The 21,636-nt window shown below is 38.3% G+C and overlaps 1 protein-coding gene across 2 annotated transcripts; it reads left to right on the top strand.

The window, feature by feature from the left end:
* The first annotated feature begins 369 nt into the window (after positions 1–369).
* On the top strand, positions 370–21,164 carry Rpe65 (retinoid isomerohydrolase RPE65). 2 transcript variants are annotated; one of them, XM_046451016.2, is made up of 15 exons: positions 370–555; positions 1,242–1,316; positions 2,423–2,505; positions 4,173–4,323; positions 5,740–5,847; positions 5,946–6,087; positions 9,325–9,472; positions 10,619–10,700; positions 10,933–11,065; positions 11,171–11,310; positions 11,940–12,069; positions 18,823–18,937; positions 19,034–19,128; positions 19,235–19,346; positions 20,460–21,164. In XM_046451016.2, the coding sequence occupies exons 1-15, from the start codon at positions 545–547 to the stop codon at positions 20,609–20,611; spliced, it is 1,677 nt and encodes a 558-aa protein (XP_046306972.1). In that variant the 5' UTR covers positions 370–544; the 3' UTR covers positions 20,612–21,164. The 2 variants fall into 2 exon arrangements, with proteins under 2 accessions (XP_046306972.1, XP_046306973.1); XM_046451017.2 differs by lacking the exon at positions 1,242–1,316.
* Positions 21,165–21,636: the final 472 nt, after the last annotated feature.

Raw genomic sequence — 21,636 nt, 5'->3', positions numbered from 1 at the left:
TAACTGGTTTATTAGTTCCCTGTTGCTCTTACAGAGTTTTCAGATCTATGGAGAGAGGGACAGTACCAATATCCATCCAGTCTGCAGGTGACGTGTTATGGATTTTTTTAAATAAATGAGTGAATAAATAAATGAAGGAGGTAAAGATGAAGGCACAGAAGTGGTAGAGGGTGTGGGCATCAGAGAAGGGTGCCAGGTTCTAGTGGGGTGACTCAGATCAGCTCAAGCACCATGCTGGCCACTCCCACACAGTTCCTTTCTTTCCAATCCACTTCTCATTCTCCTTGGGAAGGATCGAGGACTCTGGAAAACAGCCAAGAAACTGTCATGGGAACAGCAAGCCCAAATAATGCTCAGGCATCAGGAGGATCTGAGCACTGAAAGCCACTTCTGTTCCCCCTCCTTCAGCGGAGGGGCGGAGAAGGGTTCCCAAAGCCATAACTCCTTTTAGGGGGATTTAGAGGCATACAAAAGCCCCTGGCTGAGGACTTGCTCCCTCATTCCTCAGTCGGTGCCAGAACTCTTGATCCCGCACTGGGAGAAAATGTCTATCCAGTAAGTATCTTGGGAGTTTTTTTTTTTTTTTTAATACCTTAGCAATGACATTATATGGTGATGAAGAGCTTGTAACAAGATGACACTGGTTAGTGACCTGTTTAAAGAAAACCCTTGGGTCATGATGCAGGAATTTTTCTGTATCAAAGTAAATATACAGGATTTTGGTGAGGTTTGGGTGGCAGACCGGGGCTTGGAAGCACTATAAGCATGAGGATTTCAGGCAGACTTGGGTTCCACTTCTTTTAGAGTCATTTACTAGCTGTGTGTCTGTGGGCAAATCACTTAACATTTTAAAGTTTAAACTACTTAACTTATTAAAGGTTTTCTATAAGTGAAATGAGTATAACAATAATACTTACCTCATTGTGTTATGAATGAGCTAGGACCATACAAAGTTCTTCTTATGATATGTGGTACAAAGTAAATGCTTATTTAAAAAGTGGTTCTAATTAGGAAGTCTGATGAGAGCTCCCACTCCAAGAAATCATAACATGGAGGCAAACATAGGCTGTAGGAATCAAGCAAAAATACAGAATCATTTAATCTGACTAGTTCTAGAAAAATACTATAGACCTCGAGGATTGGTAAAGAATTAGAAGATGAGAAGAAATGATAGTATAATATGGATAAAGGAAAGAGGATGAGGTATCTGACCTTAAATGCTGTTGTCTCCCAATCTGTAGGAGCCAGAGGAACGAGTCTCCCCATGAGGCCAGAAAGTCAATGATCCATTCAGCAGAGAGTGTCAATAGGGCAGGGTAATTCTTATCTTTTTTTTTTTATTCTTTTTAGTTATACATATAATCAATTAGTTATACAGTATAATCAATTTTGATGTAATTATAAAAACATGGAATATATCTTATTCTAATTAGGACCTCATTCTTGTAGATAAACATGATGGTAGAGTATTCATGCATACATAGAAAAATTATGTCAGATTCATTTCACTATCTTTTCTTTTCCTATACTCCCTTCCTTCCCTTCATTCCCCTTTGTCTATCTAATCTACTGAATTTCTGTTCTTTTCCTTCCCCAACCCATTGTGAGTTAGCTTCCACATATCAGAGAAAACATTTGACCTTGGCTTTTGGGGACTGGCTTATTTCACATAGCATTATAGTCTCCAGATCTATCTATTTACTGATAAATGTCATAATTTAATTCTTCTTTATGGCTGAGTAATATGGAATATTGTGTATATATACCACATTTTCTCTATCCATTTTATCTGTTGAAGGGCACATAGGTTGGTTCATTAGCTTGGCTATTGTAGATTGAGCTGCTGTAAACACTGATGTAGCTGTGTCACTCTAGTATACTGATTTTAAATCCTTTGGGTATATACCGAATGCGATAGCTGGATAAAATAGTGGTTTCATTCTTACAAGTTTTTTGAGGAATTTCCATACTACTTTCCAGAAAGGTTGCATCAATTTGCATTCCTACCAGCAATGTATGAATGTAATTTTCCCACATACTCACCAAATTTATTGTTACTGCATTCTTGATATTTAAGGCAGGGCAATTCTTAAGAAAGGTTTTGTATAGGATCAAAGTTCAGGAAGATAAGTGATAGAGCAGATTTGTTGATTTGTCTTCAGAAATATAGGAAAACTGCGGATGACAGAATTGAGTCCCCTGTGACCAACTGACTTGAAAGGAGGAGCACTGAGCAGGGCCCCCCTTCTCTCCCTGAGTATGTCTCTCTCTCCACAAGCCCCAAGTGCTCCTTGCCAGATTGGCAGTAGCACATTGGCATGGAGCTGAGGCGCCTTCTCTCTTGGAGTGCTACCTCTGTCTCCCTGGACTCTCTTCTTGAAGTATCAATATGAGCTTCTTCCTCATTGTTCTACCATTTCAGAGTGGAACACCCGGCTGGTGGCTACAAGAAGCTATTTGAAACTGTGGAGGAACTGTCCTCACCGCTCACAGCTCACGTGACAGGTTGGTAACTACTGTGAAGCCATCGTGTTTGCTGTGAGGTGTCTCTTCTCTGGCTTCCTATTCATTGGCACTGTCAGAACTGGCTTCCTCTCTGGGCTATAGGAAAGGAAAGCTGGAGGTTTAGGGTTTGTTTTTTTTTTTTTTTTTTTTTTCCCAAGAACACATTTCCTCTCATTTACCCTTACTTTACTTCTGTGATATAGAGAAGTACTACCTAACTGGAATTCCTTGAGAACCTGGACTACAGCTATCTCATCTTCAAGTCGACAGAGCCCATCTCAGTGCCTGGAACATAGTAATCCCCTATAAATAAAGTCTCTTGCTGGAGGGTTTGTGTGAGTGAGGGCCTTGTGACAAATGTCTGGGAATATTACATTAAAGGATAGTGGGTTTCATGCCCATTTGGTTCATTTGGGGACAGGCAGGTATAGGTATAGTCACAGCTCTATTATTTCACCATCTGTAAATCCTAAAAAAATTGCCTAAAACTTCTGAACCTCCCTCACCTACCAAAATCCAAAAATTCCTTCATGGGGATGTTGGGATTAAATGAGGTAATATAAATAGAATGACTAACCCAAATCAGATACAAAGTGATCAATAGGTGGTAGTTATTTTCACTATCACCATCTTTGTCCAAAGACTCCATGTGATCCATATAGTCTCCTTGCTCAGTATTTTACAGGAAGGGTCAATGCCTGGGCAAAGCTCTTTCCTCCTCTTTAGAACAGATGAGGCAAATGATCTTTCTCCACTTGATTCTGATGCTAACGATCTAGGCATTAGTAATCAAAACTTAGTATTATGCTTTTAGGTAATCCATGCCTTCTTTTCAAGTTTTTATCCCATATCAGGTAAACTGCTGAGACTGATATATAGGGAATAATCTATTTGTTTTTAAAAAATCCTAGTGTAAATTGAGCAAACACTGTACTTTTAAAAGGGTAATAGGACATAAACCTCACTGTGCAAGCAGAAAGTCCTTAAGGGCTATTATGGAAACCCTTCATTTTGCAGAAAAGGAAACTGGGGCCTATTGAAGGCATGCAGCACATCCTGCACCAAAATCCAGGTCCTGACACTCAGCCCTATGTAATTTCTGCCACAGCAGGTCAACTTTCATCTGGACAGCAGTTCATACCCTCAACGGGATGGAATCCTACATTAAAACAAACAAACAAACAAAAAAACAGTATCCCTATTGTTTCATTTAGATATTTCTTCTGTACACACACCTTTCTTAATGACCTGATCCCAACTCCTAATCCATTCTGTTATCCTTTAATCTGCCCCCATGCATTAAGAAATTTGTGTTAAAAGTAAGAGGGCAGAAAAGTAAACAGACTGGTACCTGGGGGAGTGTTTTTAAGTGGAGAATCCCATTCACCTCAAGATGCTTTCCCTTCACTCCTTCTAGCCTCTTCTCCTAACTCTGGGGCATTGACAAGTTTTCCACCACCATGTCTCCTAGCAAAAGGGAGATTCCAGTCAGCAGACACCTTCTAAGTGTTATCTGGCACGAGGGCTAGGAGGGAAAGTCACTGCCAACTTCGTCCAGCAGAGGCTGCCCAATCAGGCTGCTAGTGCCATTACTCCAATTTAGAAGGGTCAAACCCAGCCCCAGGGCAGGAACAGGAAGCTAAGTTCTGTGTTTCACTTCATTACAGGCAGGATCCCTGTCTGGCTCACTGGCAGTCTCCTTCGATGTGGGCCAGGACTCTTTGAAGTTGGATCTGAGCCATTTTACCACCTGTTTGACGGGCAAGCCCTCCTGCACAAGTTTGACTTTAAAGAAGGACATGTCACATACCACAGAAGGTAAGAGAGAACAGGGTCCCAGCCTTTTCCTAGCAGTGGGACCTCAGTCACGTGCCTTTTAACCTTCTGAACCAGTAGGGGACCTCTATACCCACTTACTTCTCAGAATCTACCTAGATCAGGTGTCTACAGAGACACCTGGGACTACCATGAGATAATCAAGAAGTTAGGAACTAGAGGTCTGGGATGGTACACACCCGCCTTCAAGTCCTGTACCTACCAGGCACCACTTGCCTTGAGAGGTGACCTCTAGCAAGATGTTGACCCTAATTCTCGGTTTTTTCATCTATAAAATGAGGAAAATAATACCATCTACTTGACAGGTTCATTACAAGGATTAAAGGAGTCCTTTGTGACGCCCCCCCACTCCTGTTTCTAGGAAGCACACGGTCAACACAAAAGTCACTGTGATGGTTATTATTATTATTATTGGGCCATTAGTTATGTTGATTCCTTTCCTGTTATAATCAGAAAGTACTAGAGTGACACAAAGGAGGGAAGGACCAAAGATTTCATCAGGGGCCCAGGAAGAGTAGTTTTTTTAAAAACATGAAGTTATTGCTAAAAGCCTTGAAAGTCTAAGCCAGCATTCCAGCAAGTCCCCCTGGCACAACAAGAAACACCTTGTCCTGTTTAATTATTCAGGCCTCTTAGTGACTTTATCGATCACCACAGATTTCAGGCATTTTGAAGAAACATCAAAAGGAAGCGTAACTGGAGACTTGAATTAGTCAGGATACCTTGGACAGTATTAGAAAAGAAACAGTTTATACCAAGCAAAACTTTAGCTATGAGAGCAAATTCTGGAGTTGAAATAAAGCTTTCATATGCCTTCTAAAGACCTCATTCCTCTTTAAAAAAGTGCAAAAATCAGATTTTAATTGGCTCGTCACATGAGAAATCCTAGGCAACCCTTGCCAGCTAGCCTTGGATATGGTTCAGCAGATCCGCCTGCTCATTGAATTCAAGAATACCTACTTTCAAAAGTACCACAAAATAAATTCTAAAATTGAATAAAAACACAGGAAGGATAGGTCCGTTGATAGGTTACAGGCTACGGGAAGCCAGAGTACTATGTGAATTTCCCATGGGGTCAAGGGATGTGAGATGGAAAGCCCACTTTGTCCAACTCTGACCAACGAGAGTTGTAACCTAGCTAGGTCACATATACCAATCACTTAACTTCTCTGAACCTCAATTTCCTCATCTGTCATTGTAAAGTTTAAAAGACTAAATTTAACCTCAGGGCATGATATTATCTCTTTCCCTGGGGTCACTCCAAGACAGAGAACTGACAATACTCTTCATTCTTCATGTGATGGCTTTACCATTCTGAATTGATGAAGGCACACTGAATGACCATTCTAAGTGGCACTTGGACTGTGTTGATCCTCTCCTTGTCTCCATGTTCTCCAGGTTCATCCGCACTGATGCCTACGTACGTGCAATGACTGAGAAAAGGATCGTCATAACAGAGTTTGGCACCTGTGCTTTCCCAGACCCCTGCAAGAATATATTCTCCAGGTCTCTGAGACTGCATGTTATTAAAAACATTTTACATCAGCCCTTTTTCTCTTACGACTTGAAAGTTGTTGAACTGAATAATTCATTTGTTTCTGCAGGTTTTTTTCCTACTTTAGAGGAGTGGAGGTTACCGACAATGCCCTTGTAAATGTCTACCCTGTGGGGGAAGATTACTATGCCTGCACAGAGACCAACTTTATTACAAAGATTAATCCAGAGACCTTAGAGACAATTAAGCAGGTAGGACATAGTGCTCAGGTATGTTGCTCAGGAGTTTAGAATGTGGAACTTGGAATTAAATCAACTGTGCAATTTGATGGAAAGAACATGAGAGTGAGATCAAATTTCAAATCCTTGCTTTGTCACCAACTACCAGCTATGTGATATAGGACACACTTTGTTTCTTCCTCTGCAATATTTTAAACATTTATATGGATTGGAGGAAAATCATATAAAATGCCTAATATATTCATTCATTTTTTTTTTCATTTGTATACAAATATTCATTAAGGGCTCTCCTTGTGCCAGAACTTTTGCCAGATACAAGAGATATATCAATGTGTATACCAACATGATTCCTGAACTTCAAGGCTTTTACAGGCTATCATGGAACTTGAACCTACTGGGTGTTCAAAAATTTATAGCTATTAATATTGAAACCTTGCTTTCTGTGGTTCTAGAAAAATAGGTTGCACTAATTTGCTTCTTATTGTAGACATTTCTTATTAAAAATAATGCTATATCTTAAATACCATAGATATATATCAGTCATATTAGAAGGTAACATTTTTTTCTGAGAATTTGGGCAATTTCAATGCAATATTCCTTAAAACAGACTCACAATTTCAACCAACATTTATTGACACCAACTTGCCAAGCAGCATTCTTGCCCTGAGGAAGCTTAACATCTAGATGAGGAAATCAAGCAAGAATACAAATTATAATAGACATCAAATGTGATGAGTCCTTTAAGAAAAGAAAAACTTTGTAAGAATGCACAGATAAGAAATTATTTCTGGCAGTAGTTGAGGATCTGAGCAAGGACAGATCAAGCAGGGGTCAAAGAATTTGCATTTGAGCTACAATCTAAAGGCAAGTACAGGTCCTGTGAATTTAGAGAAAGGACAATCTGGATGGAATTGTAACATGAGGGAAGGCACAGAGGTGGGAAAATAAGGGACATGTCCAAAAGTAATCTCTTTGGGCTAGAATTGCAGTGTTTCTCAGTGGGGGCACTAGCAGCACTGGGCAGGAGGTGACTCATCCTGTAGGGGCTCTCCTATGCATCATAGGGGTTTGGTGTCCCCGACCTATCCACTAAATGCCAGTCATGTCCTCAATCACTGCTCAAACCCAAAATGCCTGTGACATTTCTAGATCTCCCAGTAGGGGGCAACAACACTCCCATACCAGAGCTACTCATCTAGAATATGTAACGTCAAGGAGAACAGGATAGGGTGAAACTAAAAGCTTGAATAACACACTAAAAAATTGGAATCAGTTGCTTAGCTAATGAAAAACTACTGAAAGTCTTAACTCAAAGAAGTGGCATAAATAGAGCTGTACTTTAGGATGTTTAATTGAGAAGCTACATGTGGGCTGAATGGGAGAGTAAAAGAAATATGTATACCAGCTAGGAGATCAGTAATGGAATTCAAGACTACAGATAACAATAAAGTTCTCTGTATTTCAGAAAGCTAGGAGAAAGGATTTAGAATACCTTCACATAAAGAAATGATAGATGTTAGAGGAGATATGTTTAAACTGATTTAAACATTAGACATTATATACACATATTGTAATATCACATGGCACCCCACTAATATGTACAATTTTCATGCTTTTATATATCTGCTAAAAGTAAATTTAATAATTGAAAATATCAGAGCTACAAATGCAGTGGTAACAGAAAGGAAAAAATAGCCCCAACACTGAGTCTCAATATCACATACTGATCTATAATTCTTGACAGACATACTTACTGCAACTTGACATATACTCCCAAAGCTACTGGGAGTATAAAGAGCTCTTTCCTGTTGATTCGTGTATAACCCTGTTCAAGTTTGTGTGGATCATTTAGAAAAGAAGTGAAGTTGAGTTTCTAAAAGATGAATTTGCTCTGAAATGAATCCATATTCCCATTACATAGTACTTTAATTGGAAATGTAGAAGCAAAGATATGTCTCCAGAAAACTTTGTTATAGGTCCCATTGTGCATACCACTGTACCCTGGCTTCACATAAAAACATAATTTGAAAATTTTTATTTATTATAACTGACATAACCTCCCAACTAGTCAGTACTTTTGCCTCCAGCTGATGTCCTTAAGTATAATTTCCTTACTGCAGCAGAAGCCTTTGCTCTGAAATGCAAACATTCATGTGTTACTCAATCTTGGGCCCCCATGGTTTCAGAGGAAAAGTCCAAATGAGGAGGTGCTGGCCACTCTCACCTCTCCTCTTCCGTTCACTCCTTCACACCAGCCATGCTGCATAACCTGGTAATGCCCAGAGAGCATATGCATTTCACAATTCTATGCCTTCACATTAGGATTCTTGCTTCCTAACACATACATCTTACTTTGCCTGGTTAACTTCTACTCACCATCAAGAATTAACTGGGGGCTAATAGGAAGCTTGGGAAGCTGCCTAATCCCCCAGTCTGGGTTACATAGCATTTCTCTGCAGGTACTGTGTCGCACTCACTGTCCTTTATGAAAGCTTATTGGTCTAATGCAGTGCTGTCCAACAGAACTTTCTATAATGATGGAAATGTTCTCTGATCACATTTTCCAATGCTAATGAACACTTTAAGTGTGGCTAATGTGACTGAGGAGCTAAATTTGAAATTTTATCTAATTATAATTTACATTTAAATTGCTACACATAACTACTGGCTATCATATTGACAGGATAGGTCTAGACCAAAGTTCTTAAAAGTAAGGATCTTCTGTTTTCCTAGATCCTGGCACAGTGCCTGGCATGCTAGATAAATCCCAAAGTTCCTTTCAGTTCCAAATACATATGTTGAACACACTGGGCTTGGTATTTAGGTTGTCCCATGCCAAACTGTAATTTTTCTTATGAAAAATTATCAAACAGCAATAATTTTACACAATTCAATATAGTACAATTAAAGACATATAAAGAAGTCACAGGCCTCAAGTTTATCATTGTTAAAGATCAAGGTGTAGTTGCAAAAAGAAACTCACAAGAGCACTGTATGGTCTACATCAAGGAATGAACACAGTCATAGAACTCCAGATTTCAGAGTCCATGTGGGGGTCAGAGGAGAGTTTTGCACTAATGGTGGGACTTCAGGCAAAGCTGAAAGAGGGTTGGATCCAGAGAAATGAAAAGAAAGACAAAGTGCACTTATATCAAGGGTGCAAGGGGTTAATGATGGGATGAGACCTAGGGACAAAGGTGTGATCCTCTTTCTCTTAACATGAATGGTGTTTTTTTATCCTTCCCATAGGTTGACCTTTGCAACTATGTCTCAGTCAACGGAGCCACTGCTCACCCCCACATTGAAAGTGATGGAACTGTTTACAACATTGGTAATTGCTTTGGGAAAAACTTTTCAATTGCCTACAATATTGTAAAGATTCCTCCACTGCAAGCAGGTGAGTTTATCAGTTTTTCTTTTTCTGAAAATATGTATCTACATTGTGGAAAAAACTACTGGAAATATGGGATGTTAAATTTCTCTCAAACTAAAAAATTGCTCTCATCCCTATATATCAGGATACTAATGCTCAAAGGTACTACAGCAAGAGGTGACAACTTGAAATTGCAGAAAGCAAGTGGTCGAGTTCTCTTCCATGGTGTTTCATCATCTAGTGTACATGTGGATTTATCATATACAATTTAGATTCAAATTCAGCAAACATGTATTGAGCAATTATTCATGGGCCAAGCAAATTTTAAATTAAATAAACATATATGTGTGTGTGTGTGTGTGTGTGTGTGTATATATATATATATATATATATATATATATATATATATATATATACTATTTTGTGTTTAATTCCCCAAACTAAAAACAAGTCTAGAAAAAGATTTAAAGTAGGACACTCAAAAATTCTCCATTCAACTTCCATTCATTATCAGGTCCAATGACAATCCTCTCAATGATAGACTTGGATTCATGTAAAATTTTGTTTGGTATGTCTTAGTATGGTTCTTAAAGTGGAGGCTACAGACCAGCAGCATCAACTGGAAATTTGCTAGAAATAGAAATCTTAAGCCCCACTTCAAGCAGACTGAATGAGACGTTTTTGGAGAAGGACCTGCAGTCAGAATTTCAGGAAGTCATTTATGTGCTTTTCTGATGCACGTTAAGGTTTGAAGACCACTAACTTGGTAGTAAATGAACTTTAATGTGCATAAGAATTATATAGGATTGTGGACATAAACCCATCTACGTTGTAATTTAGGCATCTTAAGATGTCATAAAAGGCGTTTTGACCATACCAAAATTCTGCCTCTGACTTAAAACCCACCTCCATTTGTCATGGAATGTGACTCCATAACACTCTTCCACAGACATACTGGAGTGTACTTTTCCAAATCTGCTGCTATTTGGATTTTCCTGGTTGATTGCAGCTTCATGTGAAATTTCCTAAGAGATGACAATGACTGAGAAAAACCTCTGAATTCAATATCTGAAAATGTATTTCTTTGCTTGTATAAGCTGTTCTAAATGCTTTGTATTTTTTTTTAAATAAGAGGCTCTTCCGAAGCCTTTTAAAACCACTTTATTTCAGACAAGGAAGATCCAATAAGCAAGTCAGAGATCGTTGTACAATTCCCCTGCAGTGACCGATTCAAGCCATCTTACGTCCATAGGTAACTTGAAGGCCTGCCATGAATCTTCAGGAAAACTCAAGTTTAAAGATCTACTTTGCCTACCTTTGATACCAATCCTGATCACAATGTTTTCTTGCAGAAAATTAAATTTAAACATAATTAATTTCATGTAGGCATTGTTGATTCATGTAGCTAAGCATACCTTGTGTACACATACTTCTTTGTGCATTGAGACTCAGCCCATTAATTCACAAGCCTATTTCCTTTTCAGTTTTGGTCTGACCCCCAATTACATCGTTTTTGTGGAGACACCAGTCAAAATTAACTTGTTCAAGTTCCTTTCTTCATGGAGTCTTTGGGGAGCCAACTACATGGACTGTTTTGAGTCCAATGAAACCATGGGGGTAAGTCTGATCTATTTATCACATTGCCGATGCTGAAGAAGGTGTTTCATAATGTACACTTCTCTCCTTTCTAAATGCATCAAAATAGTTTCTTTACTTTTCAAGGTTTGGCTTCATATTGCTGACAAAAAAAGAAGAAAGTACCTTAATAATAAATATAGAACCTCTTCCTTCAACCTCTTCCATCACATCAACACCTATGAAGACAGTGGGTTTCTGATTGTGGACCTCTGTTGCTGGAAAGGGTAAGAGAGGATATTGGGTAAATGTTCCATCTCCAGCAGCTTCTGGACCATAAGGGGCTCTTGGAGAGATGTTGGTTTCAATGTTCAACCCAAATCACATCTCACAAAGCAAGAGATATGCAGAAGTCACAAGGTGTAATTGAAAAAGCAGTATGGAGTTTAAGTAATTAGAAATACACACCAGGGGTCAGTGACTGAAGACAAACTAGGTCCATGTATCAGAACTAAAAATAAAAGGTTCTGTGACCTGAGACATGAACTTAAACTTTCTTAAACCCAACAAGATCTCTAAGGAGCCCTGAACCCTACTCACTCTGAGATTGGGAGAAAGAAACACTTTTTTTTTTTCAAATTAGCCAAATTACTAAAAACATAATAGCTCCTAAAGACACAAATATAGTGTTGACAGAGAAGCAGAATAGAAAGCATTCGAGGCTGCTGCTTTTAAAACATAACCACAAGACAGGTTTCTCTTTTTTCACCCAGCATGGGCTAGAGGAAAGGCCTCTAATACACCTGTGTCATTAGCAGTGGTGTTGTAGAATGAAGAACGTGCGCTTTTAAGAGTCAGGAATCATCTCTCTAAAATTATTTATAACTGTGTTCATGATTGACTTCCTGTCTTGCAGATTTGAATTCGTCTATAATTACTTATATTTAGCTAATTTACGTGAGAACTGGGAAGAGGTAAAAAAAAATGCCAGAAAGGCTCCTCAACCAGAAGTTAGAAGATATGTACTGCCTTTGAATATCGACAAGGTAACCTTCTTCCCCACAGATTTCAGATATAACCAGGATGCTTCATCTCTCTAACAAATGTTGTCTGGCTTCATGTTTATATATGGTATTGAAATTTCAGATCTGGAAAGAACTTTAAAAGTAAACTGATTAAGCTCCCCTCATTTTTCAAACAAGGAAACTGAAGCTCAGAAAAGTGATCTGACTTAGCACAAGCCAACTGCAGCACAGCCAGGACAAAAACCAGGTTCCGTGATTCTAAATCTGCTGCTCTTTCAGTTACAAAATCCTTTTAAAAATATACTGTCTCAGTGAATAGTGGAGACCTGTTGGTATCTAGGATCCTTTGTCAACAGCATACTTGAAATAATTTGAAATTTTGGAGCAATGAAGTATCAAAAAATACCTTTATAGGGTAATCAGTGAATTATTTTGGTTTTCTATTAATGTGAAAATATCACTAGAGGACAAAAATCATTAATAGCATTAGACTGCTGTAGGGAAGTTCAAACTTATCCTCTGAAGGTTTGGTAACTGAAACAAACTGATAATAGATTAGCAAGAGAACAGGCATGCAATTTTTTTTAAATATCTTAATTTTTTAGTTGTAGTTGGACACAATACATTTATTTTATTTATTTATTTTTATGTGGTGCTGAGGATCGAACCCAGGGCCTCAAACCCAGGGCCTCGCACGTGCTAGACAAGTGCTCTACCGATTAGCCACAATCCCAGCCCCTGCAGGCATGCAAATTTATTAATTTGTATGTACATGCTCTATAAAATATGAAATTCAAAGCAGGTCCTGGTGGTTGAGATTCAAAAACCCTCTTCATAGTAGAGAGGAAGTGGGGGGCTATAGGCATGTGTAGAGAAGAAAAAACGATTTTTAGGGGAAATGATTGAGACTCTAGGACAGACAATGGCCAGAAACAAAGTTCTTCTAGGTCCCAGGTCTGGTATTTGATTTTCAGTTTTTCTGTGATACTAGTTTAATCTTCCCGGTGAAACGGAATTTCACCGGGAAGATTTAAGGCAGTTGCTTTCCTCTTTGCTGGATTGGGTCTTTAGGTAGAGAAGAGAACTTTGCCCTGCATTTGCAGCTTCCCAGAAGCTCTGTTTGAAGACTGCAGTGGCATATTTTGGTATGTTGTTTTCTGAGCCCCAACACAGTCATCTCTTTTTCTTCCCTGTATTCACTACCTATCTTTTTAGAATAATCTGAGTTATAACCAGAATTTTTAATGTGAAAAAAGGTAAATTCATAAAAAATATAACTTTCACGTATAAATACATGAACATACATTCTCCTTTATGTCTATGTGCTTTCTAGTTGCACAAAAGGAGTTGAGGCAGCTGTGTGAAAGGTAAATCTTTGAACCAAAGGCTTATATCAGATGTAGTGGAAAAGAAACCCAATTTAGAACCAGATGCTACTGCTCTTCAACAGGCTTAAAAGCTCTTTAAGGAATAAGAACGTGCAAGAGGTTAAGGTTAGACACTACTGTAGGCAAAAGAGTTTCTACAAAGTCAAGGAGGAGTTTAAAAAGCAAGACCTAATATGAAAATGTTACATGGTCTCTGGAGCTGGTTCATTAGGAGCCTAAGGGAGAGGGTATCAGCCATAGATATCAGAAAGATGGGCTGGAGTGATAGTATAAGGGGCTTTATAAGCCTTTTGATGATTTTTAAATGAAAAGGGGCAGTTGAAATTTTGTTTTGTTTTTGTTTGCTACCAGAGATTGAACCCAGGAGTGCTTAACCATTGAGTCACATCAGCAGCCTTTTTTGTATTTCTTTATTTTGAGACAGGGTCCTGCAAAATTGCTTAGAGCCTCATTAAGTTGCTGAGGCTGGCTTTGAACTTATGACCTTCCTGCCTCAGACTCCTGAGCTGCTGGGGTTACAGGTGTGCACCACCATGCCTGGCCCCATTGTTGTATTTTAAATGTTAGGGATGTATATGACATGACGGGGTGTATGTTTCCTAAAGGTCCCCCTGGCACATCATGGAGCACAGATGTGACAGTGGAGAGACTAGCATAAATACAATGGAGCACATAAGAGACAATGAATACCTGAATAAAAGAAATGGAAACTGAGAGACAAAGGAAAGTATAAAGTTGAGAAATATGTAGGAAGTGGAATCCACAAGAGTTAATATCAAGTTATATGTGAAGGAATTTGGAATAACTTTCAGATTTCTTCCCAGAGCAATTGGATGAATGATGGTACAATTCACTGAATTAGAAACATAGAAGTAGCAGGAGCTGGTTGCAAGAAATAGAGTAAGATTTATTTTTATAATGCCTAGTTAGAAATACCTAATGGTCATCTCAGCAGAAATGCTCAATAGGCAATTGACATACAGAGATCCAGAGGTTCAGAACATGGATCCTGGTGGGCCACCAGTCAATCAACAAGGCACCCAAGCGCTTTTGCTTTTCCCTGAGGAACCACAATTCCTGCATACAGCTGAATGCTCATAAACATTTATCAAAAGAATGGGCCAGTTGATTTGGGGAAACTTATTTTACTACTAATGGTAAAAATCACAATCATCTTTAAATTAAGAAAATAAAAGAAGATCATTTAAGTAGCCACATTCAAAAATGAGGAAAAAGGAGGGTTGGTCATCACTGGTTGACCATCATGAGTCATCATTAGTTTGCATTTTACTGGACAGGTAATGGGAAGACAGTGAAGGTTTTTGAACAGAAGAAAAGCTGATAGTTACTGGTATTGAAATGAAGATCAAATATATAACAATAGATGAGACTGCTACAAGGGAGGAAATCACACTTTAGAATAGGTTTTCTAAAAGAAACATAAAAAGCTTGTTTACTTTTAAAATAGGGAATTTGGTAGCTAGCAAACACTGAGAAGAAAAGATAGCCAAACACAGTATCTTAAGAAATAACCATATGCAGAAAGTAGTAGAAAAAAAGATGCCAGAAAAAGAGCCACAAGAGAGCCCTAATTACCACTAAGAAAGGGAAATGCCAAATAGGAGAGGGCAGGAGAGGGGTTTAAGAGAACTATAAGCTACAGACAGGTGGAAAAGAATGAAAACTATAAATGCTTGATTTGGTGATTTCCAAAGGAATAAAGCAAGAGAGGTAGACATCAAGTTTCAGGAGCAGCAGGTGGTTAGAATGTGGGAGCAGTACTGAGTCTACACTTTTAAAAGTTTGGTAATGAAAGGAAATACAAAAAGCCCATTAATTAAAAGGAGAGGTAACAACAGATCAAAGGAAGGAAGAGGGGCTGAGAGCATAAAATGAATGAAGTTTTTATCTAATAATTAAGATAATGGTGATATCTTTAAAATATATCTTTATTATTTTTGAAAAGCTGTAGGATAGTCTCCGTAGTAAGACTGCTGAGTCAAAGGGTAAAGGTATCTATGGGGATAAATGAAGTCACTGAAGGGAAGATCTGGTTTGTTGAGGGAGACAAAGTTGATATTACAGATTTCTTATAATAAAAAGCAAATTTAGTAATAGACTAAAAAGATACAACACTAAAATAAGTCAGCTTAAAACCATGTAAATAATAGGTTTGACAGACCTTTGTTCTTACTATACACAGGTAAATAAGTATATCAGGTATACACACTCTTCTCCCCAACATCACCACTAAGTGCCTTGAGATCCCATTTCACAACATCTACTTCCCTATTTGATCATCACTTCCTTCTCCTGAAAATCTTCCACTATTTACTCGTAATCCATAATCCATTTCTAGAAATTCCCTTTATCCTTTCCTCAGAATGTTCCCTCCACACTCTTTAACTAAAATCTGGCTTGTTCTCTAGGACACAAGAGCAACTTTTAGGGGTGGCACTTTCTCCTCTGCATAAAGAGAGCAGAGGAGAATAGGACAGCACTTGTTCCACTGGGCCTGAAGTTGAATTAGGTGTTCTTGTTCCTGTTGGCTGTTTGCATACCATTGTTTCCTCCATCCACTCTCAAAATCCCCATCATTTCAGCTATTCTGGTAGCCAAGTGACATGTACATAAACCCATACATACAATCCTCATTATTGTTGTCTTTGACTAGCTGCCACTTCCTCTCCTTCCTGGCTCAGTGTCACTGACTTCCCAATTCTATGCCTGTCCCTTAATTCTTGGTGATTTCAGTCTGCACACTGCAGTTGATTCTTCTGACAACCTGACCTCTTAGTTGCTTGACCTCTCCACTGATGTTATCTTTATCTCACCATTCACTCCCCAAAGTCGTGCTCTTGACCTTGCCATTGACTATGATTGTGTTCCATCTATGATCTGTTTCATGCAAGACATACTCATATCTTTTGTCTATTAATTCACTTGCCCTACTGCAACTTCTGCCATGAGCTTCCAATCCAGTGAACACAGTACTTTCTCATTATCACTCACTCCCTTAAAGGACTTGCCTTCCTCCTCACTCAAGTTGAATTCCACGGTCAATAATTATGACCAAGCCCTTACATAGAATCTCATTTCTTTTGCTTCTTTCCTGTTTATCAAACTTATCTACCCAAATCACAACCCTAATTAAGTTGGAATATCCACCCACTCCATGTTTGTACATCACAGTACAAACTTAAATGCTGCAAACACACAATCACATTGAGTGTTCCAATTTTAAATGTATTACCACAAACCTGACTGCTACATTTCCCAACTTCACTTACTGTCTTATTTTGCTAGTTAAATATTCCACATCCTCCTCTGTTCAAACTTTTATCACCTCCCACCTCCACACTCAACTGTGGATGACGACTGTGCTTCCTATTCCTCTGAACAAAGAAATCAGAAAAGAACCATAGACTCTTGCTACCATATCTACCCACCAGCATCTGTACTCATATACTGAATTATCCATCTTCCTAACCAGAGCTAATCTCCCCATATCCCCTCACCCACTCAGGGACATGCTCCCCTCTCTCCTAGATCATCTCTTCCCTATGATTTCAATTGATCACTCCATCAAGCTCTTACAAAATCCTTCTCTTGACTACGTTTTCCCCAACCAGCTACCCACATGTTCCTCCTCTTGTAGGGGGCACCAGGATTCAATCCTCTATCCCCCTACCATCTATCTGTGTATTCAGTTCCTTTCAAAGACTAATGCTTTAAAGTATCCTACTTTTATATTTCCTACCTTTTCTTATACTTAAGGTTTTTAAAACCTATTTCCAACTCCACATCTCCATCTCCAGATTGGATATCCATTAGGCATCTCAGGATTCTTAAGACAAGACTTGAACTTCTCATCTTCTCCCACCTACAGTAGTCATGACCTTTGTTGTGACAACACCAGCCTTTAATTGTTCAGGTCAGATGCCATGGTGTTAGGCTTGACAGCTCTCTTCCTTTGATATTCTCTCCATGAGGAAATCCCCTTGACTCCATCTCCCATGTCTCACGGACTCCAGTGCTACCAGCCTCGCTAGAACCATGGCTTTCTTTGGACTAGATTACTCTCAAGACAAACAGATTTTCCTGATACCTCTCTTGCATCTCCATTAATCCCAGGGTAAGATTCAACAGAATAGCCAAAGTTATTCTTTTAAAAATAAATCACAGCATGTTGCTCCTCTGCTCAGAAACTTCCAATGGCTTCCCATTACTCATTTATAGAGAAAGGCCAAGTCCTCATACCAACCTGTATGCCTCTACACAGTGTGGTCCCATCACTCATCTGCATACTCTTCTTTTTTCTCTTCCCCTTGCTCAGTCAGTTGCTGCACACTGGCCTCTTCGATGCTACTCAAGTACATTCAGGCCCTTCTCAGGCCTTGCACCATTTGTTTTCTCTGCTTGGATGCACTGCTAATTTCCTCATCTTCTAAGAGTTTTGTGTCAAATGCCACTTCAGCAAAGAGGCCTACCCTGACCACCTGTTAAAATTTCAGCCTCATGGAACCTTTATACTTCTGACCCTGCTTCTTCTACTCTTTGCACCCCACAGTCATGATATATTATGCACTTTACTTATTAAGTACATTTATTCATTTATTGTTAATCTTCTTTAAATAAGAGTTTCATGAGGGACAGGGACTTTACCCTCTGAAATATCCCAAATGCCTAGAATAGATTTTATAATCAAGTACTAAAAGCATATACACAAGTAAACATAATTACATATTTGATGAAAGTATTAATAAATTAATATATTGTTAGAAAAAGCTCATGGTATTCATTGTTTTCATGAAATAATCTGAAATGTTTGCATGTAAGTGTTGGGGGGTACTCACACATATTTACATGATCTAAGAGCTCTCAAAAACCACGTGGGCCTCTTTCTTTCTTTCTTCTTTCTGCCCCCCTCCTTATGGCAACATAACCGCATGGAGTTTTTCATAAAACCAAAAGGTATCCTAACTATAAAATAGATAAATACTCTTTCATCCCACAGGCAGTCGACATCTTTGCCAGTCTGCAGAAAATATAATTTACTTATTTATCCATGTTTTTTTTGCAGAGGTCCTTCCTTGGAGTCTTAAATTTTCTTTGAAGGCAGGCTCATTCTACAAAATGAGAATAATTCTACAAAATATTGAGGGCCTATGAGGTTCTGTGACTTCTCCAGCGGCCCCTGGCTGGTGCCTGGCACAAGCACAACTGCTTGCCCACACAGCCCAGGCTCCCTCATCTAGTTTTCTACATTGCTCTTTCCTGAACATTGACCTGAGGAAAAAAACAGGAGATAAAACGGAAGTCTGCACATATGGCTGTTCCAGAGTTGCTTCCTGCTCACTGAGGTTTCTGTTATCTTCCTTCCCAGGCTGACACAGGCAAGAATTTGATCACACTCCCCAACACAACAGCCACAGCGATTCTGTGCAGCGATGAGACCATCTGGCTGGAACCTGAGGTTCTCTTCTCAGGGCCTCGCCAAGGTAAGTTGATCTAGAGAACCCTTCACTCAAAAAAGAGCAAATGTTCCGCTCAGAGAGATGAACTCAGTGTTCCTAAGTGTGTGCTCTATTTTGTAGCATTTGAGTTTCCTCAGATCAATTACCAGAAGTACGGTGGGAAACCTTATACATACGCCTATGGACTTGGCTTGAATCACTTTGTTCCAGACAGGGTAATTAATGCATCTTTCTAATATTGGAACAGTGAGTTGAGTCATATGCTAGGCAAATAAAGCATATTGACGGATTGATCAGTTGATTTTTCTTTCTTACAAGCAGCTCTGTAAGCTGAACGTCAAAACTAAAGAAATTTGGGTATGGCAAGAGCCAGATTCCTATCCATCAGAACCCATCTTTGTTTCTCACCCAGAGGCCTTGGAAGAAGATGATGGTAATGAAAGAAATGAATATATCTGAACCCTCTTCTGATCAGAGTTCTGGGAGTTAAGTCGTTATGAGAAGAGTTAGGTTGATTATTCTCTAATGTTTAAAAATGATCCTGATACTAGGAAGGGACAATCCTGAAGAATTTAAACATAATCACACATGAATTTCATCTCATGATCAAATCTTGTTGATTACTAATGGAAAAATGCTGAAGCATTATTTGGTATCTTGTTTGGGGCATCAGTGTCTGCTCTAGATGCAGGAAAGGGGAAGAAAGGAGCCAGGCAGCAGGAATTCCATCTGGGTATTCACTCCCTCCTCACCAAGATACATTTCTGAAAAGAAATTGTGTTCTAGGAAGGGAAGCAGAGTTTTCCAGCAGATAAAGAGAATGAGAGTACAGCTCTATGACTCTAGTTTGGATTTTTCTTTTAGTAAACTGGGGCTAGAAAAGATCTAGCCACCGCCTATAAAAGAGCAACTCCATTACCAAGTATTAGTCTTAGTTAGCCATTAATTAGCAAGGACAGAGAGATAGATAATGCTCTCTGGAATTAAAATATGGGAAATCACAAAGAAATTACATAAATAATTGTTGAGTCATTTCATGCTAAATAATTATATATATATATGTAATATATAATATTATATATATACAAATATATATGTCCCATTCAGTCAAAAGTACAAAAAGGCTTATTCTCCTTTTGTTGGAAGGAAGTCAGCATCCACATAGATGTTGGGAATTATGGCTATAATATACCTTATTGCTTTTAGTCTTTTAATATGTTCTTCACTTGATCATTACAATTTTTCTCAGTCCACTCATTTAATAAGTACTTAATGAGCACTTACTATGATCTAGTCATTGTAGTAGGATATTGGGAAATAGCTGTGAGCAAGACAGACATGATCACTCCCTTCTTGGAGCTTATAATTCAAGAAGGAAAAGTTTTAAAGACCCCTTCAGGTGGTCAGAGAAGCAAGTGGTAAAAGAAAACAAAAAGTCTGATTTTCTTTGTCAGTACAATACCTCTGATTTTATTTCAATTACATGTAATCCATGGCCCTAGGTTCTTTTAAATTTAAAACTGCCTTATGCACTTCTGATTAACAGGTGTAGTTCTGAGTGTGGTGGTGAGCCCCGGGGCAGGACAAAAGCCTGCATACCTCCTGATTCTGAATGCCAAGGATTTGAGTGAAGTTGCCAGGGCTGAAGTGGAGATTAACATCCCTGTTACCTTTCACGGACTGTTCAAAAAATCCTGAGCATATTCTAGCAAGATGTGTTTATGGTGACAAAACTAAGAAAACTAGCTTCAGTTCTGCAATCAAATTTGTTCAATTTTAGCCTGCTATATGTTGTGTTTTTAACTTGCACATGCACATAATTTTTCAATGTCTTATAGAAGATTTCTGACCAATCTCTTTTTAAAAAAGTATTTTCTTGATAAAATAGACCATAGCTGAAAAATTCTTTTAATATTTAGCAATCAAATAAGACATTAATGTGGACTTATTAAACTGATTTTTGTTCCTATATAAAAGATAATTTTAGCTATCTGCTCTAATGTTGTTTTTTTAACATTTAAAACCCAAAGTCTTCTACATACCTTATTTGTATGTAGCTTTGCTGAGTCAAGGCAAAAAGGCTTAATTACTAAAGTCAAACCAAACTTTCCAGGGACTATCATTTAAGAGTACATAGCAATTGCTTTGCATAAATGTAACTGCTTAAAGATCCTTAATGAACTTTAATCTCTGTGTTCAATTTTTTTTCAATTCCATGCTTAATTCCATTAAATATTGGCAGTTGCTACCACTTCTGATTTTGCAATGAAAAAACATATGTCTCAGTGACTGCAACCTCTCAATCAAATAACATCTCAGAGATTAAGTTATATATTTCAAGCTTATTTATGTCAACACAAATACATTTAGTAGTGACTAATTTTTTTAAATCAGCATAAAATACAAATATCAAGTTAAAATCTGAGTGTGGGATAATATTGAGGGATATATTATGTTGCCTCTTCTTTTTCATTATATTTAAGCACTGTGCAATCATCTGATGGAAGGCAGAGAAAAAAATTAACTAACTTTCAAGTTTTAACACATTTTAAGCACTTTGTACTTAAGCACTTTGTATTGCTCTCTTCTGTGCTATAGATCACAAGAAAAAATAGATAGTGGCAGGCAAATTATATTCTATATCTTAATCCTTGTGTCTATTTTATGCCCACAAGCGTTACATATTATCATATTTAAAATGATCAGCATCATGCTTGACTAGG

This window comes from Marmota monax, unplaced genomic scaffold (assembly GCF_021218885.2).
Source record: "Marmota monax isolate L192 unplaced genomic scaffold, Marmota_monax_Labrador192_F-V1.1 WCK01_AAM20220418_F8-fsc00023, whole genome shotgun sequence".
NCBI lineage: Eukaryota > Metazoa > Chordata > Mammalia > Rodentia > Sciuridae > Marmota > Marmota monax.
Note: the sequence above shows the minus strand (reverse complement) of the source record. Positions and strands in the feature narration are given on the sequence as shown.

Coding starts and splice junctions, on each gene's coding strand:
- Rpe65 (XM_046451016.2), top strand. Junction 5,848..5,945: donor TGCAAGAATATATTCTCCAG/GTCTCTGAGACT, acceptor TTGTTTCTGCAG/GTTTTTTTCCTACTTTAGAG. Junction 19,347..20,459: donor GGCCTTGGAAGAAGATGATG/GTAATGAAAGAA, acceptor TCTGATTAACAG/GTGTAGTTCTGAGTGTGGTG.